A 27,507-nucleotide genomic window follows, 5' to 3' on the forward strand; every position below is an offset into this window, starting at 1 on the left:
TTGCAGAATTTATCACGAAGGTTTCTTTTCAAATATAATATGTGAACATACGTCTAGTATAGATCTTTATCGAATCTTCGGTTTTCGAACACTTTAATAAAGGCCACGTATACCTATAACGTCTTTGATAAAAACAAGTAGGTACATAAAAAATAACGTAGGTAGGATTTCATACCTACTATGTATTACTAATCTCATAAAGTAAAACGATATTTTCGTTTTTTTGTTTTAAGTAACGGAGAACTAGTAGATCAATTACAATAATAATTTCATCGTTAGAAAGCTACATCTAATTAATTTAATTACATTACTAAATAATATTTAGGCTTTTTTATCCCTGATAATAAGTTCATACTAAAATTCTAATCTCATACACCTTGGTGGCATAAGCAGCTTCGACAAGCATCTGGGCGGCGACACGCCCACGTCTAGCGACCCAGCGCGCAGCTTAGAATTCTGATACCGGCTTCCAGCGTTCGACCTTTCGGAAACACGCATACCTTGGTGGCATAAGCAATGGTGACAAGCATCTCGGCGGCGCGTGCCTAGGACTCGGCGGTGCAGGCGTATCAGCCAACGACGCTAGAGACCCGTGGGCCAGCGGCGCTGCACGGACGTCCAGTGACGCGGCTCGCAGCGGGGAGGGGGAACGGGGCACGCTGATACCCGCTTCTAGCGTGCGACCGTCTGGTGCAAATGTGCGTATCGCTGGTGAGGAACCGCGGTGACTCTGCAAGTATAATAAAGAGTCAATGCTCAATTTATTGACAACAAAACAAGGTAATTCACATAAATTTGAACACCGTTACCAAGGCGTCTTTTAGCAGTTACCTACTTATTTCAGTGGCAACGCTAGATGGTCCATCCAGCACCGCCACTTTCCTACACTAGAATATTCTTGCTTTAAGAGCCAAGAGGTTACTGTACTTTTATGGAAAAGGGAAGAAAAGAAGTTTCATGATGTAAACAACCTTTATCGTACCTTGTATTGATTCAGATAGATTGAGGAAGCAATATCTTGAAATTTGACCTCGTTAATATTTTTGAAGTTAGGGTCAAGGTTTCATCTTGTAACTTATTTTTATTACATCAATATTATCTGGAAATATCTTAACGAGAGCAGAAAGAAAATAATTTCTGGTAGCTACTGCCTTAAAATATAGGGCACTCGAATGCTAACAACTTTTCGATTGTACAATTAAATATCTACTGCAATATACAAACTCATTTAGACGATGAATTTATGTTTTTCATATGTAGATATATCTTTTCATATGTATTTAATCGTTAAAAGTTTCTGTGGACACCTAGAATTTCCTAGATCTTATACTATAACAAATACAAGAAAATGCAAAGCAACTGAAATTGCTATAAACATATGTGCAAACATTTGGTTCGATATAACCTTTGTGAGCTGAAGCGTATCGAAGGAGCATTCGATTATAGGTGTGCATTCCATGATTCCATACATAGAGTACCGCTCGCGTTGGTGACATGAGACATTTGCTCGCTCCACTGCGAACAGTGGAATACGAGCTGAAGGAATATTGAACTTGGAAATATCCTGAACCAAATGGTTCGATGCATCTTTGGCTGTTTATGTGGTTATATTATGTTTGAGTGGGTGGTATAGGTGTGAGACATAATATTAAGCTTGTTCTTCTTATTGGTTTTATAAAACGATTATCTGTATTGTGCTATAATTTTGAACTTTATGTTATCGTTCAGCAGTTTATGTTAAGTAAAATATCGCGAAATTTAAACAACAATGATTTAAAATGGACTTAAAAATGATTTACCTACTCTACACTACCTAGGTACAGAGATACATAGGTATTAATAAATTGCCTTTGAAATACGCTGGAACGTTCTCTTATTTCCATAAGGTGTACATTAAAATAATATTTTATTAATGTATGTATTAAGGTGCAAAGAGCTGCGCTGGTGCAAATATTCTCAACATTAAATTGCAAGTAGCAACTGTTATATTAAACATTACTGCAAACCGAGCTACGAACATTTCAGTGACAGTTCCCAGAAGTTTCAGTTATTTATACAGTCACATAAACCATCTGCTAAAACTTTAGTTTGTTGGAGAAACATGAAACAGGTTATAAAATAAATAATATTCTAGTCCGAATATATATTTTCATTGAAAACAACAGGAATGTTAAAATCGCTGAATAGCAAAATGGATACGATATTGGTCGTTGCTGACACAAATGATACGTGGTATCGCAGTTTAATTAAAACGTGAAAACTGATTTTTGTTCCGTTCTATTTTGCAATAAATTGCAGCAAACAATTCGCTGATATTAAGCACAAATGAGTAATGGATATATGGAACATGCGAGGTGGTTGATTGATAGTCGGTGGTCGTACTGGTCGCACCTCGCGTGTCGATTGCTCGGTTTTAGATATGCAAGTCATGATTAATTGTATTTGCTCACTGCGAGCCCACTGTATCATATCATTGTTTGCAGTTTGCCACGTAAATACATTAGCATTGCAATATTGGAAAGTGGAACATTGTTATCTAGTTTAAAGCTTCTGCAGGTGTATATACCTATATGTTTTGTGATTTGTAGTGATTAAATTAAGGGGTCTTTATGGCGTTAGATTATTAGATTAATTTAATAGTGAAAAGGGAAGAATAACAAAAAGAAAAAAAAAGAATAAACTTATGAAAATATGGATTTTCCTTTTTAAAGTTTCACTTTGTCGACTTTCTCAAAATTATTTCTGTTCTAGGAATATTGCAAGATGCAAGATACAAGATTTTGTATACGCTAGGTACTAATAACATTGCATTATTCCTACGATATACGTTTATACTTTATATAGTTAAAGGTAAATTTACTATTGCATTGTTGACAGAGAAACAAAGCGATGCAGTTTGCTATAGAGTGTAAAGTTGTTGTTAGTTGATAAGAGCTTTAGATAGCCAAGGGATTAAAGAGTAACGGCCAGCGTCCGACAGTAGAGCTTACCGGTGAAATATGCATAGTTTAATTTTAACTTTGTTGTAGCTAAATACGAGAATATTCCAAGATATTTAAATAGATTAAGACACTCTTGTCAGTTTTGCAGGAAAGCTAGGTAATTAGATTTGACCGCCTCCTTGGAGCAGTGGTTGACGCATGAGCGTAAAACCGAGGGGTCCTGGGTTCAATTCCCGGTGGAGACGAAGAAAAAAAAAATGTCTCGGTCTGGCAGGACACAGAAGGCTGATCACTTACTTGTCCGTAAAGAAAATTCAAAATTCTCAAAACTAAATAGTGAATATCTAACACACACAAAAGCCGTCACTCGCCCCATAAATATTAGAACACTCGATGAAAACGCATAGCCAATTCTCTAGAGTCAAATCCGAAATTCCATCTAAAAGTCCTTTATGAAATGTCCTTGGCACAAATTGACCTGTATTTGAGCTTATTATAAATTCTCTCTGTATTGCGTTGCTACACTCAATACCAATGCTTTATGGAGAACATATTCGTCTGCCGAATTAACACGTATAACATTTGATGGATAATTAGATCTCATATCGTGGTAATGATGTTTCGGGGGCATCATTAGTATGATGTCGGAGCTAATGAGGACTGAATTCTAAGAATATAGGTTCAGAATTATAATGAAAATAGTCGAGAAAAATCAAACATAGATAGAAATATGTTTCCAGACCGATATCAAATTTAATGGCTGGAATAATACTCATAATAATTTATGAAGTAGCTAGCAGAGGTTGAACCATTATAACAGAGACCCGTCTAAATGTTGTATGTCCAAAATCAATTTTGAACACGTGAAATCAATAGATCCTACTATTGTTTCATAACTTCCTTTAATAACGCTTATTATAATAATCAATTCCAACGTACGTACGTTAGTAGGTATATCAACAAAAGAGTAAAAAATTTAAAAGCAAATATTGTTATTAAATGTTATACAGTTGATACAATCCGAAAATATGTATTGGACTTATCAAATAAAATTACCAACTGATTTGCAATGTTAATAATGAATGTTTTAATTTCATAGCGTAATGTTTTTCTACTGTAAAATAAGGTACAACGAATACTTTTATTTTGTTCTATAATCTATAATATTTCCAATACGTAGCATATATTTTTCACATCGTCGGTACCGTATAGAGTCTATATTTTCAGTGAGTGTATATTGCGTTTATCTTCAGTTGAAAATGGCTTTTTATTTTCTTTGTTCTAACAATTTTAACTTTAAATGATAGTAGGTTTGCATTGAGATACATATTTTTGTATTCGTAATTTGGTTAGTGTTAATACGTGTAAATATAATAAAATTTCATAAAAATCGTAGGAGTAAAGAGTATTTAAAAGCTTCCTTCCGGTTTAATTTTTTTGTTGTCAATTCTTTGTAAGAAAAAAATCTTTTGCATTTATAAAACTTAGCATCTACTAATAAATAATTTTATATATACCAACTTGCTCTTAATAATGGTGATACTAACGTATTTTTTAGGAAGCTCAAGGCTCTACATAACTCAAACTATTTGTTCGCAATAAAAGTTATTCTGTTATTGTAATGAACTGCGAAACTTTTGTATTTTATTATTTTTATTTTATTCATTAATATTTGGGAAACAAACAATACTATAACTCTTAAGTATGCTTATACAGAAAGTTAGAGGCAAATACATTATTATATGAGCTAAATTTCTCACAGAATGATATGCACAAGTTTAAGGTTTCATGCAAAATATAAATATCTTAATTAGGTATATATAGAGTCTGTTGATAGAGATGTCTACGACTTCAATTGCATGAAAGTCGAAAAAAATCATACCGTATTAAAATAAGCATCTCCTCATCCTTCTCTATCCCTCTAAAGTCCACTTGAAATAGAATTAACACAGATAATTAATCATTCTTAAAAAAAACACGTTAAAAATTTATCATAAAAACATAAAGTTAAAAAGACAGCTAGTATCAACTTCAACTTTATTTCCACAAATATACTAATAGATACTCACACATATACTTATAGATAATCATAAATATAGATAATTATAGATACACATTGATAATTATAGGTATTCATAGATACAAACAGTTGCTCTCGAAGTACCGGTGTCTAGGCTGCTCTGCGAGGAGATGGAGGGGATGAGGGCAGATACTCATACATACTCATAGTCTCATAAATACTTACAGTAGCTCTCGAAGTGCCGCTATCCAGGCTGCTCTGTGAGGAGATGGAGGGTGTGCGTGCGAGTCTTGCGTGCGGGAGCGACGTCGCCGTGCGTGTCTCGCTCAGCGGCTGGATCCGACAGTGCTCCTTGGGTATCAGCATTTCCTGTAATAGTGGAACAGGTTATTTGGGAAGTTCACTATCAGAAGAAGTATTAGGAGGAGAATTTTGGGTTTCGAAAAGGGCGGTACACATATTTAATTGTGCGTCTTGGATGTGAACATGTGAAAAGTTATGTATTTATCGTAGCGCAGGGGTAAATTAAATTTTCATAATTATAATCCCTCTAAAATAAAAGTTTTCTTACAGAAACTGTTGATCGCATCAGTATAATATTTATTTATTGTACAGAGATAGACAATAGTCTGGATAAGCACATAGGCCACTTTCTTAACAGGTACCTCGCGAGTGGAACCCCTAGCTTCAGTTAGTATTATAAATGCTTACAAATCTTAAGATTCCCCTGAAGAATAAACAGTGTCAACAGCTATGTAAATCTAGTTCTTGAAGTATAGATCCGAAGAAAGTGTGAAGTCAAGCGCTTCAATCACAATCGTTGCACTTTTTGTTACGCTTCAATGAGTTTATCGTCTCAACTTGTCCAACAAAGTGGAAAGAACTTACTTGTCTTCCACCTGATTAGACGCTTCCGTAACAAAAACGTATCGTTTGCTACCCGATGTTTAAACCGTTTTGTACGTGTAAAAACATGCTTACAAGATAAACTCACGCCAAGCGGCTTATAAATTGTTTTAAAGGTTAAATTATGCGTTAAGAAAAGAAACTTATTCCCCTTTTCGGTCTATAAATTAGCCCCATTACCATTTATAGATCTTTGTCGTCAGCATGTCTATTCATTTGCCTAGCATTAGAAAAAGGTTCAGTTGAGCCAAGACTTTTATTTCAAACATAAAACCTAACCAATTAGAAGAAGTGGGCCAAAGCCATTTCCTTTTGATGAGAATGTAAAATAGTGAAAACACGATGTTGAAGGAAATAAAAGTATCCAACTTCCTTTAAGAACGGAAAGTAATAAAAGCGATAAGAGAACCTCCTCATTTGTGCTTTTCAGACAAATACAACTTTTGTGTTTACTCTCACACTCAAGGCTTCCTCAACGTTAAGATTGTTACAAAGTGTGCGGTTTCCTACCGTCTCCGTATCTTAGCTTCTATATTTAGGTCTGAATTACTGAAATGTTCTTGCACAACTTACATGATTTACCTAGAATGCACATAACAATGCCATTTGAAAACAATTTTACCTTGCATTTGATATGGAATGTTTTCACGGGGAGTATAATCTCTTATATATAAGTTAATAACGTTATTATGTTTCGATAAAATGAATGAATGAATGAATTAATGAACGTCTCTATTATTATAATGACTGTGTTTTGATTATTGCTATTACTATTGATTTTACAATATAAAGATATGAATTATGAATGACTTACGATTTTTTTTAAAGTCAGAAGATTTTATGTACATATGTATTTATATAATGTTTATTTGATGTGTGAAGTATGATTGATTGATTCTGATTACCCAATTTTAACTAGGATTTTTTTTGTTTGTCTCTCCTACTATATTTTATAATTTCTTATTTGTCCCTACTTGTCTGATGTCTCCGTGGTGAACAATAAAGATTTTTTGATTGATTATGGTAGCCCGAAACAACTGAAATTTTATGTAATATAAGTTCATGCAACGACTATACATCACTTTAATTCCATAACTTTACAAGCGCAGCCGCGGGCGAATATCTAGTAACATTCCACGCCCACCTGCTATCAGAACTGCAATATTCAACAAACCGTAGCTGGATCAACCTAAGCCCTCGTCATAAGTGCGCTCTACGTATTATGTGATGCAATTCACTTATATGAATATTACAGGCAGCTCACGTATACAGGAGATATCCTGCATCCTGTGTATGAGGAGTTCATATTGTGATCGTATCGTTTTTATATACTCGATACATGTACACTTTATATACTTAGTTGTTTCTATTCACTTTGATAGTAAAAATTGGGTTTATGCATTATGGATCATCAATACATCTTGCATTGATTACATCATACATTTAAATTTCTCGTTTAGATCTTTTTTACTTTTGATATTAAACTACAACTACCCACGCTGGTTTAAAATTTAAATATCTGACTTCATTATTTCCTGCAAGTAAGTAAGGCGGAAATTAAGACAGGATAAAATGTCGGCAGCTATTTGCTTTTGCAAAACTTATCCAACTATTTCATAAATGTATTTTAAAAACATTTCACGATAAATGCATAATGTATTGGAAATGAATCCAATACACTTTAATATTTTTCATTAAATAAAACGACGACTAACGTCGTGCGGTTTTCATTTATAGGAATTAATTAAATTTCCCCTGGCTTACTGCTCCTAAGCTTACACTATTAGATCTTGTAATCCTATAAGCTTTTATAAACATAGTATGGAAATTATTTGAACGTAGAATATTTTGCTTTTATTTTTAGATCTATTTGTATGTTAACAGACAACCAAATGGCACGTTGTTACACAAATAAAGTACAATACTATGTTTGTGAAAGAATTAAGATTGTACAACAAAACATCGTATTTACCTACCGGCGAAGCTTTCGCGAATTCATCTAGTCTAATACAAAATTAAATGATTCGAGGCACATCAAAATAGGATCCGATAAACTTCGCCGGCGCAAGACAGCGCTCATAAAATATGTTAGTAGAATCAATACTTCTAACTGTAGTTAGAGGCTGTAGCGTAACTGGCTCTCGAAGGCCGCTGACATTGGTCGAGTCTACTGTAAACCGGCAATAATGGATATCCGATGGCTCTCATTGATCTCATTGGAAACAAGGCAATTCAATTTGCATTGTTCACGTTATGTAAACTTGTTTGCGAACTGAAAAACACCAATATTGAAAATAAAGGAAAACATTCCGCTGCGTCGTATCTAGGCAAATTGAAATACCGATACATCTCATCCGCTGACATTTACATTTACCGTACATTTTATACTTTATCTAATGTTCGTGAAAATATATAAAAGAGAGGAAATAGAAGTGAAATAATTCTCGACGTAGAAGCAATAAATATCTAGTGATCACAATCAATAAGTACCTATATATGATATCATTGATGAATGTCGTGCTGTATTTACTAAGTTAGGAAAATGCTCTTTTAAATTCATCGTTAATTGTTTCCATACATTCAAAAAACAAAGTCTGCATAGAATCTTATACGTACACTAGGGCTTCCATGGGACTTGTCATCACCAAAGCTATCCGTGGAATTATGACTCTGCCCGCTACTAGCGCTGGAGGTCCGCTCTCTCGCCGCTCTGGCCCACGACTCGAGCCGCTTTTGCGCCGCCCACACGCTCGGAGGACCCAAACCACTCATATTTACGTCTTAATATTAATATACAACTTAAAAACACATTTTATTGCTATCACTTCACTATTTGTCACTAAATACTATATTCTCAGAAAATACTTGGTTATTCTTTGTTTAGGTCGGTTTTCGTTGTCGATTGGTTATTGATCTGTTATACTGTAGAATAATTTATGTATTATGGAGCTGGATAGAAGCTTATTGATAGCCACTTTTGTTTAGAATAAGAGCAAATAAATGTTTAGATGTTAAATGGAGATAGGTAAGATGGATTAGGTCTGCGTTGCGAATGCTCTCGGGTAATAATCTCACATATACCTTTTATAAGAATTTTTCCGTTTAATATGTATCATTATCATCTATTGGTTAATTTTCAAAATCAATTTTGTCGATATTCCATTGAACCATTACAAATAAGTCTACCGAATATGAAAGAATCACATCTTTCTTTATAAGTGCACATACCTAAGTCACATAATATTTTATATTAAAACAGTGTAGCGTCAGAATTACAATACCCCACGCGTTATCGATAAGATTGAAGACTGGAGAAAAGTGAATTGGGATATTATTATATTTAGCTTGAAATTGCTTTTGGAGATAAAACCGTACTGGAGCGAGTCATTGGCCTCATGAAGAGAGTACAAAAGTTGGAAACTTCTTTACATATTACTGAAGTTCGTTGATTAGATTTGAGCCCCGGTCCACGCTTGCTAATTTAGAGGCTTCATCCAAAATTAGCGAGACGAGTATTTTTAAGTGATCATATTTTGTAATGTATTATGGTTAATTAAATTTATTTGCAAAGTTTTATTAAATACGATTATAGAATAATGAAAGCTTCAGTGGTGCTCAAAATTTAGTACATTGAGGAAGAAAGAGCAATATAAAAACAAAAGCAAGAAGTTTATTTTTGATGAGGGTGCCATTTAAAACCCGAAGCGGGCTAAAGAACTACAAACTTAGTTCTTGTTGTAAAGGGAAATTCTGTAATTAAATTCTCATTTATCATTTCTGTAAGAATCTTGATCTAAACCTTTTGTTACTAGAGAATTAATTATAGTTTGCAGACATAATAACAAAATAATGCATCGTTGAATAAATCGAATGATATTCAAATTAAAAAAATCCATAATCACGCGAATTAGTTTGCTTTTAGTTTCAAAATATTCCAGAAATATTTTGATCGCGGATCAATTTTAATATGGACTTCAAACACACAACTTTCAATGTATTAATATTATATAACTTTAGGTTACACATTATTATATTTTATGGACGTTAAAGGTACTGTTATATAATACTTTTGAATTACTTTATAGCAATAACCCATATCGCTTTAGCCTTCTGAGCTAAGTGAACTCTCGTGTAGATCTCTAGATGGATATGGAGAAAATGCACTCAATTACGTTCAATTTTCTACAATGTATGAAAAACGTTTCATTGTTAATTCGAAAAATATTAAATAAGTTTAATTAAAAATGCTAGTTACATTTTGAAAAATAAATGTAGGTAATCGATTGTTTTTCGGTCTAAAGTCTTTTTCAACTTATCTTGTCTTCGTTAGCAGTTTTCATTCCATTAATCTTTACTGTTTTCAGGTGAATTGCTGAATTTAAAGAGTTAGGAGGGTTTCAAGAGGAAAATAAACAAGAACTGGTAATTCAGCCGATCTGAACAAGGGACATGGCCTGTGAAAATAAAACAATGTTGACTCGACTCCAGTAATATCGCCACTGAACAAAAGGTCAACGTTTTCGTTCATATTGATTTAAATATGAATGAGATATGAATTTTTACGGGCAATATAAGCTGTCTGATTAAACTCTGGTACTGTAGGAACGTTGGCTGATTATTTAATATTTAATAAAAGGTGATATCAAAAAAGAAACCTTTTATAATCGGGAGATATCGTATTCCTCATTCGAATTGTTGTTATTGATATAACAGCGCCGAAATATGATTGATATTTTTAATTACTAACCTAATATATTGTTTTAGTATTTTTTTATACAAACATTTTAGTTGGGATACTGTTTGTGTATTTTGTAAATTAAAGGTTTACGAATTTGAATGTTTATTAAAATCAAAAGATTAGCCCAGCGGGTTGAATACATTAATATAAATCATCACTTCTTATGCCCCGATTTTCATATATTAATTGAACATGTACACTTTGAATCTTTAGAACATATTATGGAGTTGTGAAGTACATAATATCTACTCTTTGAATATCAGGAATTTGATAAAATTCTTGTGCAGGTAATATGTATAGTATGATACTATCCGATTAGAATTGATTGATGAATATTTAATGAAAATTTCGAAAAGAACACTATAATAATCTCTACATTTAAGATTTGAAAGACAATTGCCCAAGTACGATACCAAAAACAGAGTTAAATAGTGGCATATCAGAAGGAATCCTCTATAAACCTTTCAGTTTATAATAAAAATAATGAGATAACGTAAACAGTAAACACAAGCCTACGCAAGCAGACATCGTAATTCGTAGTACGGCCAGCGCCCACGCAGTGTCTGCGGTGAAGATCCTGTCTACACTTTGAACTTTCCGGTTCACTGCATTGGGTTGTAATTAATTGCTAAGATTATATGAGTGCGTTTTATATTCATTCATTTTCTTTAATTGGATGGAGAGTAACATAAATATTATAATTATTGTGCCGAAACTTTTTCAATGGACGTAATGTTTTTGTTTCACGAGACTTTGCTAACTTGAAATATAACTACTCAGATAACATGTATTCTCTCAATACTAACTTCTATCAAAACATAAATGCAACAAAATTTTTATGTTTTCAAGGATCAAGGCATACATACGTGAATTATAATAACGCAATTTTGTTTATGTAAGAGCACTCAAAATTAAACGAGGCGTAATATCACTAACATGCGCGAACCATTCGAGGAAATTTACCCCAATAAAGGCCACTTACAGGGTACCTATCAAATATCAATTACGTCGATTGCAATCTTAAAACCCTATAGGACATTTGCAAGGACAATTACTGTACACTGAGCCTCTGATAATTGGAAGAAAATTAACTCTTTTATCTCGTCGAAATTTTTAGCTGTAAAGCTCGGGGTTGGACCTAAAATAGGGCGTATATCAGATAAGGCGAAAGCAGATTATGGGCTAACTGTTGCGCGCAGATACTCCTCGGGAGGAAGATCATCTCACTAGATTACGGATTTATTTAAATGAGCACTTCGCAACTGACTCGAGAACCTCTGATTCTATTTGCCAACAGAAAATTAAGCCAATTCCAGCCTCAGCATAATTTGCAAGTAATAAAAGTCCGTTCTGGCTCAAATTACTAATTTCGAGAGCAAAATGCAATGATAGAATTAGGATAATATATTAGTTTAATAACTTCTAAGTTGAATGTTTAAAATTTTAGAATTAATTGCATTCGGTCATGAACCCTAAATGGTCCCTACGATCGCGATATTAGACAGCACACAAAAGCATGTTCACTTTGTTTTTACATATTTAATTTAAAATTCGTAAATATTGTACCTATACAGTAAAATATGATTGAGCACGGTAATGGAAGAAATAAACACTATTTATTTGATGTCCCGGAGGTGCGTAGCCGCGCGGTTGGCACCGCGGCTCGCGCAAACTGCCGCCCGGGGCCGCTGAGTTGCCTCCCTTCGACCTTACCCCGTATCTACCAATTCAGTTTCGAATGTGGCCACCCGTGTAATTGTTCCAGGTCGCTGGCAATGCTAGGATTTAATTGTGCATTCTCACTTCCTTGATGCAAGGACTATAAATAAGTTTGAGTGTCACTTGACAATATGCTTTGCATAGGCTTTGAATAACTATAGGCTGCCCGGTTTCAGTAAGAAGCAAAATATAAGATTGGGATTTGAAAAATATAAGCTTTTTTTTTAGTTTGCGATAATTGCGAGAACCACGAGATTTGAGTACCTATTCTTTATCAACCTATTATAAATTTACTAAGCCCCCAGAAATTTTGTGACCGATAAATTACACAAAGTAATACTACAAACATTACAAATCCATCAAATATAACACATAAATTTATAGATTTTTTATATAACTATTTACGTTTAAAATCTCCCACATATTAGGCGGGTTTCTCAAACATGGCAGCTGTGGGGCGGGGGCGCTTGGCCGCGTCATCTCTTACCAAGCAACAGGTATGGAAGGTCATGTCGCTCGTCTTGGGAATACGAACACCTTTCATATTTGCAGGCCTTTATAAATGGTAAGGAGAATGCAAGGACGAGTGGTATATGCTTTGTGGAAGTAACGTGCAGAAACTGCAACATAAAAATCGAAATGTATTGGGGCTATATTAATAATCGTTATTAGGTTCTACGCAGTTAATATTGTGCCTATATTGTACCTACCATCTACTTATTTTTTCCGATTCACTATGGGTGACAGCCACGAGGTTTGTGGTACTAGATAATAGAGGTATAACTTTTGTTAGAGAAAATATAGCTTTTGAACAAGCGGAATGCACTTCGCTCTTTCAAAGGATTACATGAAATATTCATTGTGAATCACGTTCAGTTTTTATAGCTTCGATAATTCCATTTGTCGCTTCATATTTAATGCCTGCGCAGTCCTGTACAGTTCTGGCTCAAATAATTAATTAAAGCATCGTTCGTTAGCGCCTTAAAACCCTGCAAGATTACTAATGCACAAATGCATTTTTCATCGCCTTTGCTCTACTTAGCAAAATCTTCTTGAAAGTATTCATTTTGTCATAATAAATTCACTTTCAAGGAAGCGTTAGACGGATTTATGGTTTTCCGTCAGCATAATGAAATATTATATTTGAGAACTTTTAAAGAAAACTTCTACAAAGATGTCCGACGTTTATGAGGATATCAAAATATTTTATCTCGGCTTAAATTATAACTTATTATGTAAATTTATTATAAAATTAAATTAGGCTCGCAATTTTGTAATTTACTGTTTTAAGGATAAAAAAGATCCGTTTTTGTTTTCCTTATTGCTATTATGTATTTTCAAAATGAATCTTCAAGTTCATGCGCATTGTGTTGCGTAAATATATTTTTGGACCTAGAATTAATGTTGAATTTCAGAAAATTAAAACACAGAATACATATTTTATTTTATTCTAGTAAGTGCTAAATACAGCGTCGTATACAAGTATATCTATATTAATATGTTATATAAAAAATAAATTATTTTGGAGCGAAAACGATAGCGTTCGCCTAGTAGGTATACATATCTTAATCTTAATCTTAATCTTAATACTATTATAAAGGCGAAAGTTTGTATGGATGTGTGGATGTGTGGATGTATGGATGTATGGATGTATGGATGTTTGATACTCTTTCACGTAAAAACTACTGAACCGATTACAATGAAATTTAGCACACATATAAGGGTAACTTGGATTAACACATAGGATAGGTTTTATCCCGGAAATCCCACGGGAACGGGAACTATGCGGGTTTTCCTTTGAAAATGCGGGCGAAGCCGCGGGCGGAAATCTAGTACTTTATAAATTTAACATCATTACACTAATTTTGAACAAATATAAACTTTCTATATTATGTTGGTGTTGTTCTGGACCAACTTTACATATTGGGTTATCTTTTATTTAAACTAAGGAACCAAGTTTAATGAAACTTGAGCAGTTCCGTGTTGAAGTTAAATGCAAGACAATAAAATGCAATTTCATATACTTGGCCAAGGCCTTAACTTAGTTGTTTCAACTAGCAAATGAACCTTTTCGGCGAAATAAGGTAGTATTAAAATTTATTTTTATTACTTAATCTTAAAACGTATTGAAATTTAAAAAATACTATATGAGCAGATATCTATATATGTGAAAATCGGTTTTTAAAATGACTTTTCCTTGAATCGAATTGCGACCAATCTATGATCTTTATGGTGTCGGTTAAATCGTTTACTTATGAATAATTTCATTTTTACAGTATTTAACTAACGAAAAAAAAATTGTTAATCTTTTTATTATTTTCAGTACACACCTGGAACCCGTATTGCATCAAAATGAATACGTATCGTAATATATATAATTTTCAATGAATACGTTCCATAGACCGCTAGAAGATATGTAGACATATGTAGGGAACGTGCCTTTGTTTGCGCTAGCCTCCCCTGTGTGCACAACATTACTACTCGAGCGGTCCGTTCTCTTATTGACTCCTCAACTAATATACGCGTTAAAATGCATAGGAAAACTTTTAGTTTAGGAAATTTTCTTAAGGATTTTAAGAATGAAAAACTAATACTTAATAGAGAAAATATTATTGTAAATTCATTATTCGGTGTAAAGTATGTATCTACTTAATTAAAGTTTCTGAATAAGAGCAGTAAGGTATGTTCCTCAAATCCTCTATTCTAAACAAAAGGTTATTTTTGTTTGAAATAGAAACAAAACCTACTAAAATTATAAACCCGAAAAATTTGCTTTATGGTTGAATGCACTTCAGGAATTATTGAACCGATTTTGAAAACCGTTTCACTAATAAAAAGTTTTTTAAACTGACTCTATTTTTTTTCGTTTTTTGTATTCAACCCTGTTGCCAGCACGAACAACTAACCGCTAGTAATAAATTATTGAAAAATGTAACATGTATGTAGAAAATGCAAGAGGACACTTTTTATACTAGAGCTTTAGAAAAAAGTGGTGTTGTGACATAATTAAAAGTGAGTTCATTAGTTGTGAAACATAAGGTTATACACGAGCTCGTGATTAAGATTTATATTTCCCACTTTTTCTGGGTTCAAATATCTGAACATTTGATAAATATTAAATTTACGTTACTCTTTTGAAAAAATGCAGTGGTTGAATGGAGAGCTTTTTGATCAAATTAAGTAGATTTCCAATACTTATTTCAAGACAACCGTTTTTTTAACTGATGACCATTATTTTTAGGGTTCTGTACCCGAAGGGTAAAACGGGACCCTATTACTAAGACTTCTTTGTCTGTCTGTCTGTCTCCAGGCTGTATCTCATAAACCGTGATAGCTAAGGAGCTGAAATGTTCACAAATGATGTATTTCCGTTGCTTAACATTAATCAATGATAGGTCATAATATAGATTTAAATAGTAATTAAATCTAAAACGTATAAATCATGTACACGGACGTAGCAAACGCTTTCTAGGTCACGTGAAGTTTAATGTTTTGGTTAAATTTAGGTTTCATTATTATGCGGTTAGCTTTCATTACCTGCTTTATGCTCCTGATGTAATATTTTAGTGTAGAATATTAGAGTACGTTCTACATTCAGCAATTGTTATTAAATATAAAGTACTTGTTTAAAACATACAGTCATTCGGATACTTTATACTCAAATTTTAGCGAAATGAATAGATTAAAGGCACGGATACTTATTACCCTATCGGACTAAAACTACTGAACGGATTTTGATGAAACTTTGCAGTATAGGTAAGATAATAAGATGAAGGTAACCTTTCTCTTATATCTATCTTTTTCTGTTGTTTTGTCCGCTTATAAAGCTGCAAAGCTAATACTTTCTAACTTTTTTTTTAAATCTTCAACTAAATGTAAATCACCATTAGATAATTACTAATATATCTATAATAAACTAATATCCTATCTATGACACATCGATATTAAATCATGTGCAGTGAATGAATGCTAATTAGGTTATCTAACAATAATTGCATTATATCAGCAGATACTAATTATGCTGTACATACAAACCGAACTCTAATTATTATGTTATCATGTTATTATTATCAAAACATAATAAATTCGAATTAATAAGTTAACTGAATAAAAATACTAAGAACATCGGACAGTTGAGCCTTATTTTATTCTTTATAATTTTCCCATTTATAAAGCACTAGCTGTGCCCTGCGGTTTTACCCGCAGTGCTCAACTCCTGTTGGTCTTAGCGTGATGATATATTATAGCCTATAGCCTTCTTATAAATGGGCTATCTAACACCGAAAGAATTTTTCAAATCGGACCAGTAGTCCCTGAGATCAGCGTGTTCAAATAAACAAACTCTTACCTAACACTAAAATAATTAAATCAGATAGCCTTAAAACATATCTATACATATATTATCTTCTAGGAGAAGTATAATTGAATAAATGTTTGAGTTTTCAATCGAAAACATTGAATTACAAGAGTCATTGAAATGTTAAAAACCATGAAGTCTTGATTGAACAGATATGCTTTGTTCAAATCAAACAATGCATCTCAAGATGAGCACAGAAATGATTGCCTTTGATCTCAATACAAATAGGTCAATAAGAAAAGTATAACAAGAAAATATCGTTTGAAATATTTTTTTCCATCTTATTAATTTTAAAATCTTTTTTAACACCACAAAATCTATATAATAATATCTACCAATACAAAAGATTCTTGTGTCATAGTCTATGACTCATAGACCACTGCGTTTGTAACGAACTGCTCCAAAATGGCTTGACCGATTTTTATGTATATTCGGTAGGTCTGAGAATAGGTCGTAAACTATTTTTTATACCCCTAAGTGATAAGGGTGTCCTGGCAGCACAACGTTTGCCGAGTCAGCTAGTATGTTATGTATAAAATAGTAATCCTCTAAGAAAAATTGAAACACCCTGTAGTTATCGTCTGTTACTTGTATTGAAAAAAAAATATAACGGACATGAACGTTCCTATAAAACGAATGTGTTCATTATGAAATAATAGCCAATTAAGACCGAAAATGGAATCACAATTCACAGCGGTTTAATTTTAACGATTTTGACCGTGTTGTTCCGATCCGACATATAAAAGGCAATATAGATAGAGTAAAAGAACAATACTAAGAACAATACAGCTTAAATTCATGAAATGTCAATACTGTCTATAAGTGAAAAAGGTTCGTAACTTCTCCAATTAAAAGTCCTACTTCGATGGAACGTTCACACGACTTCCATCTGTAGGTTTTTATAAGAGCTTATGAGTATAGAGTTCATAGCTAAAAATTACCTGTGAAAATCACCTATTACTAAATAAGTATTAACTAAACCCTTATGAGTATAGGTTTATAATGGTTGTAGATACAACTGTTATAATTTGGGAATTAAGCTCATTCTTTGTTTTGTTTTCGCCGGTATTTATCCGTTATCAAAAGAAAATACTATTTGTGAGTCAAAATTAACCAAAATCATTCAATTCAGATTACAAAATTGATAATTAAACATACTAAGCTTAAAGATGAAAATTAAGCGTCTTTATTAATGAAGTGTTTTTATATAATTAAAAAAGTGACATAGCAATTTCCGTGTTTAGTACAGCATTATACTCGCAATTTTCTTAAGAAAAAGTCAATTTAGCATGTCTATAGAGGGTGAATTAAAAATAAATTGACTCGACGATGTAAACGGTCGACGGGAGATCCATTAAGGATCCGTATACTTAGCCACATGTGACGAATTGAGTACCGACGATCAATAAAACAAGCGAAGGATGCTATGAATATTGTATACGTGTACTATGTACCAATTATATATTATTGGTAAATTGAAAAGGTGTGCTAGAAGACATTTTACTAAAAAAAACGTTTGTAAATGCATTGTATTTAGTTCAAATTAAATTGACGAACGTATACCTACCTACTCTTAACATTGCATATTTTCATAATGTTATTAAAATTTTCAAATGACCTTAACAAGATTTCGCTAGAAGAGAATAACGGAAAAATATAAATGCTACGTGCTCGAAATCATACTTACGTAGATATGAATATCTAAGAAATTAAAAGAATGATATACTTAGGGCGTATTCAGAAAGAAAGCTTGAAACTTATAAGCGCTTATAAACGCTTATCGGCGCTTGTCATGTTCATTGTCTTGCTTGTCATATTTATATGAACATGACAAGCGCCGATAAGCGCTTATAAGTTTCAAGCTTTCTTTCTGAATACGCCCTTAGTGTCGAATTAAAACTTCAATTTTACTTCCGAATACCTATAACCACAGATCATAGAAAAAGATCTCTATGCCTATGTCGTGGCCATATCGTAGATTTGCTCATTTCATGATAATATTATGATCGATCATTTCACGAAATGGTCGCATTTCATGAAATGGCCAACATAGTTTGATCAGATCGTTAAATCGTCAACGTTTCACGATTTGGTCATCCACATTTGGCCAGATCGTATAAAATATAAAGAGTCCATAAAATATTAAAAAATTCAGAATATTCTAAAAACTTGTTTAATGTCATTTAAGTTAGTGCCGCGGCAGCGGCCGGCGATTGCCAGAAGCGAATCATTTTTGCAATAGAAAACAGGTTAGGTTAGGTTAAACTTTGTTGGCCATTTCACCGACGATTGCGACCATTTCGTGAAATGGCCAATCATTTCATGAAATGAGCAAATGTACGATATGGCCACTACACCTATAACACAATCCTAAATATTTCTTATGCATGTTATGAAAGTTTCTTAACCTTATACTATCAAGACTATTGAATAGAATATATTGTAATATAGGGTTCCGGCTTGCATTGTGCTGCAAATTCAGTTTGCATATGAAATACATGGCTCTCTGCAGCAACGTTATCACGTACAATTTCCTTTTATTGTATTACTATAATACATTAATAATTTATTTACGTATTTGTATCTAAAGTTTCTGCACTCTTTTATATTGTTCACTAGCTGTTGCCCGCGACTTCGTCCGCGATTCGGTCGTTTTTCGTCATTCGTCGTTTAAAAAAAATACGTGACACTTTATTTTTGAATGTTCTTAATTGTCTCTTATAAAATTTAACTACATTAAAATTGAATACTCTGATAAGAAAATCTTAAAATCATCGAAAATCATAGACATCGAATATCTGAGGAAAACATGAATGAATGTGATTTAAATTCTACATTTCTTAGTAATTAAAATAATAATCTAAATTAAATGTAGATTAACAGTTTGAGCGCGCCATTATAGAATATGTACCTAAGTAATAAATTACGTTAGTTTAGATAGTAACTTTACTAAAAACACGATGACTTTCTTTCGCGCTCGGTACCACAAACTAAACATGTTTGTGGTACGTGGCCCGCGTCACTTTACCCCCCACGAGTTCCCCTCCGTTGCTATGCGAAAATACATTCGTCGCCCTACTGTAGGAAAAATTGTAATACTGTGGCCTGGGCGTTATAACACGCTCAGGGAATTCCTGAGTGCTGATAGACTTCCGTCTATCGGCATTTATACCAATTTTATATTAATATCACCATCTTGAGGAAAAGCTTCTAATGTCGATTTAAAACGCATATATATACGGATTAACCTGATGAATTAACATGTTCTAAAATTGTGAAATGAGTTCAGTTTTAAATTCGAGAAATATTGATTTCTTGTATTCGATTATTCGTCGTAGTCGAATACAAAATATATTTAAAGAAACTTAGGTTGGCCTTCAGGCAAAAGGGATCCTATCAAATGATAAACTTGACCTTGTATCTTAAAAGTAAGAATGAAAGGAGCATCTGATAATTGTTGAGCACCAAAGGATCATTTAAAACGCAATACTATAAGAGCTAATATTGTCTAAGAACTGTTTAGATTGCACATGTTCCTCTAAAACTTAAAAGCAGTGATTTCAAAGGTTCCGGCGTATCTTCAAACGAAAGCCGACTGCTTACTCCACTTTAAAGCATTACAAAAAGAACATACTACGTTAATATCGCCTATACAGAAGATGATCTGTAATCAATTGTGAGGTTATAAGCAAACCCACTTTTATATTATTTTGTCGGACCACACCACCGAATTTGTAGATTGATCTTCTATGTTTACCTCTAAGTCATTAAGACTGTGTCGAAATCTGTCTGCAGTAAGACGGGCCTCTCGCTATTCGTCCGTTTAAAGAGACCAATAGTTTCAATTCTTAATCTTTCATTAAACAAACTTATTAATCGTTCTTGTCTCAAATAATGGTAATATTCGCGTCCCTACTCTAGTCATTGCTTATGCTCATGTTCATCTTCGAGAGATCGAATAATATTATGGTGCACCCTATTATTTGTCAAACGGTCTTCATATTGAGTAAAAGTTTCAGAATTCTCGAGATAAAATATGACGATCGTGATCAGCTGTGAGACGTAATTCCCTCTCAGTGAGGGTTTCGGTCTCACGGGATAGTACAATATGCCATTTGCGATCAGCTGTGAGACGTTATATATACCCTCTCAGTGAAGGTTTCGGTCTCACAGGATAGTATATGCCGTTCGCGGTCAGCTGTGAGCCGCAATTCTCGTTGTGAAGCGGTTTCAGGTTCGGCATAACACATGTTGTTTTCGGTCAATAGTAAGCCTCTTATCTCTAACGATCCTTGAGAACTCTTATTTCTCATTTTCTTAACTTTGCTCGAATTTCGATATATAAAGATTTTTTAGGTGGCACTGATGCGGGTGAATAAAAATTAAGTTAAAACGGACTAAGAGTGTTATAATCTCAATCATCATCATCAATACATATAATAAAATTGTGGAAAAGTGATGTCTGTACAATTAAAATATGTAGAAAAAAATTAGCAGGTGTTATTATTATCGAGAAATCGAGAGAAACCATTTTTTTCTCTTAAAAGCTCCCCCCCTCGCACTTCCCGAACTCCGATTGACCGTAATTTATTTTTCCTTACATTTTTATCATATCCTTTTCTAATGGGTTTCATCCTACTGCGATTTTTTTTTGTTTCAAAAATTATCTACCCTGGTGTATAGGTAAATTTTCCACATAAAATGTCCTTTAAATTATGTCGTATTATATTTTTAACCCCCGACGCAAGAAGACTGGTGTTATGTGTTTGACCGCTATGTATTTCTGTGTGTGTGTGTGTGTCTGTCTATGGCACCGTAGCTGGCTAACAGGTAAACCGAATTAGATGCGGTTTTTTTTGTTAGGCAGAATATTTTCCGACGCTGGTTCTTAGATAAAGTGTATCAAAATTGGTTCATCCACTTATTATACCTACATAGGGGTAAAAGTGGGAATGAAAAAAATGAAAGTTATAATTTATTTTTAAAGATCGTCGGGAAGTTTATGAAATTATTTATTCCTTTTTCTATACACTTTTCTTCGTCTCAACGGTTTAGTTACGTGCTCTCTCTCTCTTCAGCCTTTAGTTACGTGCGTGAGACAGGAAAGATCTAATTTGGATTTGTTTCTGGATTTGATAAAAACTGAGTATCGATTTAGCTGATCAGTGGCTACTGGCTACACCATAGATTATTAAAAACATCCGTTTAAGAAAGGAAGGAAATAGAATTTGCTCCTCTCCCCCCCTGGTTCCTAAAAAATAATATGACATAATTTAAAAGAAATTTTACGTAGAATTAGTTAGGCATTTCTTTTTTGATTTTCGATATTATATACTAATCATAATTTTTAATTACAATAATATGTAGTAACTATTTGGTATAGGTTAGGCATTTCATTTCTTGATTTTCTTTAATAATTTGGTACGTAAGTTTTTTAGCTCAGTTTAGTAAGAAATTTTAATAACAATTCTTTTAATTATTTATGGTAGTACAACAGTACAGTATGGTTGTACGTATTTACTCAATAATTGTATGTTAAGTAGTAATTCAGCATGGGCGTAGCCACGGTGGGGCTGGGTGGGGCGCTTACCCTGGCTTTGATCTGGTAGGTACTAATTGTGAAGGGGAGTGGGCGTGGGCGTGGGATTAGGACTGAACGTGGCATATGGCGTGGGAGTGCGAGTGGGCGCGGGAGTGGGAGCATGAAAATAAAAATGATTTTTTATTGTTGCCCCACCCTGAGCCCATGGTCATAGGTCCCATAGTCACTATTCCACGCGAACGAAGTCGCGGGGACAGCTAGTAGACAAATATAATCAGAAAGCTTTGAACTCCTAAGCTCAACCATAAAAGATAGACATTTATGATGTCGGGAGATATTTTTTATATAATATGGAGAACATTTCTTTCATACTTGATTTCTGTGTAGCTTTAACCATTAAGATACGCATTAAGAACGCACACGCGACGAAAGCTTAAAAATGGAGTTGCTGCTCTGCTCACGAATATGAAAAATAATTGTACCAAGTTTCGTTTAAATCCGTCGAGTAGTTTTTGTTTCTATAACGGTTATACAGACAGACAGACGGACAAACATTTTTGACGTCGATGTCGATCTCTAATCACCTCGTGATAGTTATTTAGGAAATATATTTCATGTGCAGAATTGACCTCTACAGATTTAATATAAGTAGGTATACATATATTTAGATTCCAATTTCCATGTAACGTTAAATTCGACTATACAATAACTAACAGACAACGCAGGTTACTCTCGTTTCCGTAAGTTGAGGCGGCTACATATTCGGTCCTAATAACATGACTTTTTGTGAACGAAACGACAGCGCGGTTTAATTCGATGGCAACACCATCAGAAAAAAGGAAATATTTTTAACTTTGAAAAAATATTATGATTTACACTATTAATACTATTTTAACATTAACACAAAATATAAGACTGTGAGTGTGTAAAAATAAATCCAGCTAGTTTCACATCACACTTATGTTTATAATTAGGTATACGACATGAAAATATATTAATTACCAAGCAATAATCATACAGATAAATACTGAACAAAAGTATTAACAGTCAAAGTATATTTTTACTAACAACATGTAAATGATGAAGGAATAATAATTATCAACGAACTAACCTTTTTGTATTAGAGTCCCGCCTCGTGATCGAATTATTAAAACACGAAAATTTTTAAAAATGTAACCAATGAACACAATCAATATTAGATTAACTGTAATGGTGTCTAGTTTGACTTAAAATAATATACATCTACCCTCACTTTTAAAAATGTAGTATATTCACACGAATTATATAAGCGCACCTTATAGGGAAGGGAAGATTTATTATGGGTTAAAGAGTTAAATAAATAAATAACATAATTATATTTAAATTATTAATTTTTAACATTGTGTTCAGTAGTGATAACATGTAAATTGATTTGATTTTTACGAAATCTCATAGATGGCGCTGAATCAAATTTGTCTTTATAGTACTAAGATTCATTAAACAGTTTCTCTGCCCAAATTACGTAAATGACGTAGTTTTTATAGTGTAAAGCTAGATAATAGCATGGCTTACTCAAAAACAACATTTAAACATGAGTCTTTAGATTGTACGCTGCCGTAGTACACGGAATACGTAAGAAAAGTAAAGGTTCACAGCTCCTCCCCCGGAGGTGATAGCATGATAATATGTTTAAAAAAACCTCACACGACCTGTTAGTAATATTCATGCAAAATTTGAAGTCAATCTATGCAGTACTTTTCGAGATTAGCTCGGACAAACATACAGACAAACAGACAAACAGACAAACAGACAAAAATTCTAAAAACTATATTTTTGGCTTCTATATCGATTATAGATCATGGATTATGTATTCTTTTAAAAAAATATTCAATGTACAGTTTTGACTATGGGTTAAAGAGTTAAATAAATAAATAACATAATTACATATATTTAAATTATTAATTTTTAACATTGTGTTCAGTAGTGATAACATGTAAATTGATTTGATTTTTACGAAATCTCATAGATGGCGCTGAATCAAATTTGTCTTTATAGTACTAAGATTCATTAAACAGTTTCTCTGCCCAAATTACGTAAATGACGTAGTTTTTATAGTGTAAAGCTAGATAATAGCATGGCTTACTCAAAAACAACATTTAAACATGAGTCTTTAGATTGTACGCTGCCGTAGTACACGGAATACGTAAGAAAAGTAAAGGTTCACAGCTCCTCCCCCGGAGGTGATAGCATGATAATATGTTTAAAAAAACCTCACACGACCTGTTAGTAATATTCATGCAAAATTTGAAGTCAATCTATGCAGTACTTTTCGAGATTAGCTCGGACAAACATACAGACAAACAGACAAACAGACAAACAGACAAACAGACAAACAGACAAAAATTCTAAAAACTATATTTTTGGCTTCTATATCGATTATAGATCATGGATTATGTATTCTTTTAAAAAAATATTCAATGTACAGTTTTGACTTTCCTACGATTTTATTATATGTATAGATTTTTATGAGAATTGGGTTTCAACTGTAGCACATTTTACAAGGAACACTCGCAGGATTATAAAAATATTTCTGTGTATATTTTGCAAAATTATTTCTATGAATGAATCGATATTGGTTCGAATACGAAATTTTAAGTCATTTTATACTGAATATGATCTGAATACCGAAGACTGCCTCAGTGAGGAACCTGCCGTCTATTCTTAATGTATTAGCTAGTTTGTTATTTCGATATATTCATTCTAAACAAGCATTTAATGTGCTATCTAGCAATTAAAGCGCTCTATTGAATAAAAAATTGTACTTTCAAGTTATGGATGAAGGTCAAATACAGAACAAGTTGCATAAGTACATAGTAATAACGCGTGGGCGCTACTTCACATTTTTATTACATAAAGTACGTATAATTGTGTGCAATTAGGCTGCTACGCTTTACTAAGTCGCACGACGAAGTTAAGTAGGTACTGAGTACTATATGTAGGTATGTGTATTTTGAAGTACATAATAATTAAGCGAAATATGGATAGATATTTTACATATTTTACGTAGGTACTTACCTATTTGAATAACGTTATTGAGTTTTTAAAATACATTTTGTGAGAAAATGTTTTCACTGTTGCTTACAAGTTTCTATGATTTGTAACATTTTTCATAGTAGATCATTCCACTCATTTGCCAAATCCTATATTTTAATTTTTAACACCTATACAAATACCTCCAAATTCTTCTAATATTAGCGCGTTCAATGAAACAAATAAACAAACATGACTATTTATAATTAAGAAAATAAGAAGAATTGGAGATAATATTCACTAGGTCTACGCCTAATATCAGGACAAATAAAAAGCATCATTCAAGCCTTATGGCACAATATCAGCGAAGCCTCTATGACATAGAATAATGATCTAGAATATGAGCATATATCATGTAAATCCGCACAAGTTGTTATTATTGATGGATGAGATACATTACGACACTTTGCGTATTGATAAATAGAATTGTAGATAGGTTACGTATAATATGATATAACCAATTCTTAAATAACAAAAAATTTATATGATTATATGAACTATTTTTGGAAGTTGATAAAACGAATGTTTAAATACGAACAAACTTAATATGAACAACGCTGCCGGTAGTTCTATATCTCAAGTATTTATGCGTATTTGTGTAGGTCAGTTTAAATGAAATACGAAATGCATACCGCTATAGCACAAGTTTAAATTCCTATAGACTAAGTTCTAAGCTCCAAATTCATGAATAAATGAAGGAATTCATTATGAGATCCAGCGCTTGTAGATTTACCTAAATTATTTTTAGAAAATGGCTTCGATTATGAAAACCGCAGAAAACCAGGAAAATATTTTATCTTGTAAATATAATCAGATAATTTGTTTAATTTTTTTTAGTTCAGAAAATTAGTGTTGTTTTTACAATAAAATAATTATAGAGCATACAAATTATAAATTACAATATCTATATCAAATAAGATATAGAACATATAAAATAATTATCGTTGTTATGTCTTTGGCCTTTAATAAATTCCACATATTTAAAAAAATAATGAAAAAATATGTAATAAGTATTTTATAAAAAATTTCATCATCTTTCAGAGCCGTTGGTAGCTAAGAAAATATTTTTTGTATTCGTAACAGTCGGAATGTAATAGGCGTTAATAATTTTATAGCAGCAAAAGATTTTTAGAGATTATTTAGGAAATTTTTGTAGAGCTTCTATCAATGAGTATCCTAGACTCATTTCCCAGAAGCCTAGCATTAGAGCTATATAACAAAGTATAACATTCAAAGAATTACCTCCATAAAATTAACGTAACTTTAAAGAGCTCACGCATGAACTTCTCAGGTTAACGATTCTACTTTTTATAACTCTAGCCACGAAGCTTTATGGTGCGTATTTAAAGAATTTTATTTTACAGCTATGGATAGTGCAGACGCTTGCAAACGTTATATTGATCATAAGAGAAATATATTCCCGATTTATTGTTGGAAAAGAGTATTATTTATATTGATATAGTGTTCCGAGTCTGCAATAGTAAGCATTACTTATAAAATGTGGTGTTTTTTCTGGATTGCTGTAAAGCATCATCTATATGTATATTTAAGGTACGTAAATTAGTTGAGTATTGATAACTTAAGTTTTTTACTTTGAGTACAATTTTATCTTTTCTTTCTAATATTATAACGTGAAAATTTATGAGGATGGATGTGTCTTTATGTATGTTTGTTCCTCTTTCACGGGAAAACTGAACGGATGTAGATAATACTTGGCAAATGATGTACCTTATGTATTTGAATAACACATAAGTTACAGAAATACTCGCTTTTGCGCGCGGTTTAGGCCGCGGGTGAAACCGCGTGACACAGCTAGTCTTACATATTTTGAATGTTCAAAGCACTTGTTTTATAAAAATGAGGTACAATCCGACTAACATTTAATAGCGGATTAAGAAAAGCAAAATTAAAACCAGGACATAAGCTCTTTAAATCCAGATTATCTTATTCATGTTAATGGAAGTCTTAAAAGACAACAAGCTTTTATACGTTGAATATTTACTAATAATAAATATGGAATTAATTATACATATATACCTTCATACAGTTAAGGAATTTTCTTCTAAGGAATTTTCTTCTATGTACTACGTAACAAATTTTTAATCATAGACACTTGAAAATACTTAACGTATCTCTGATGAAAATATTATTACTTCGAGTACACTTGCAGATGTAATCAACATTTAATTTTCAATTGAAAGCAGTATTAATTAA

General features: G+C 32.8%; 1 protein-coding gene across 2 annotated transcripts in view; it reads right to left on the reverse strand.

Moving 5' to 3' along the window:
- The window catches only part of LOC149482433 (synaptotagmin-5-like), a 39,995-nt gene that overhangs the window by 8,912 nt on the left and 3,576 nt on the right, over positions 1-27,507 (reverse strand). The window contains exons 1-4 of one of the 2 annotated variants that reach the window (XM_089703853.1): positions 12,173-12,277; positions 8,485-8,790; positions 5,188-5,331; positions 501-730 (exon numbers count right to left, since the gene is read on the reverse strand). In XM_089703853.1, coding sequence (XP_089559979.1) covers positions 501-730; positions 5,188-5,331; positions 8,485-8,640 — 530 coding nt within the window. In that variant the 5' untranslated portion in view covers positions 8,641-8,790; positions 12,173-12,277. Of the gene's footprint in view, positions 1-500; positions 731-5,187; positions 5,332-8,484; positions 8,791-12,172; positions 12,278-27,507 lie in introns of those variants that run through there. The other variant, XM_089703852.1, reaches the window with a different exon arrangement.

Source organism: Colias philodice, chromosome 15, assembly GCF_061535455.1.
Source record: "Colias philodice isolate Cphi_HAF_F1 chromosome 15, ilColPhil1 Martin Lab GWU primary, whole genome shotgun sequence".
Lineage (NCBI taxonomy): Eukaryota > Metazoa > Arthropoda > Insecta > Lepidoptera > Pieridae > Colias > Colias philodice.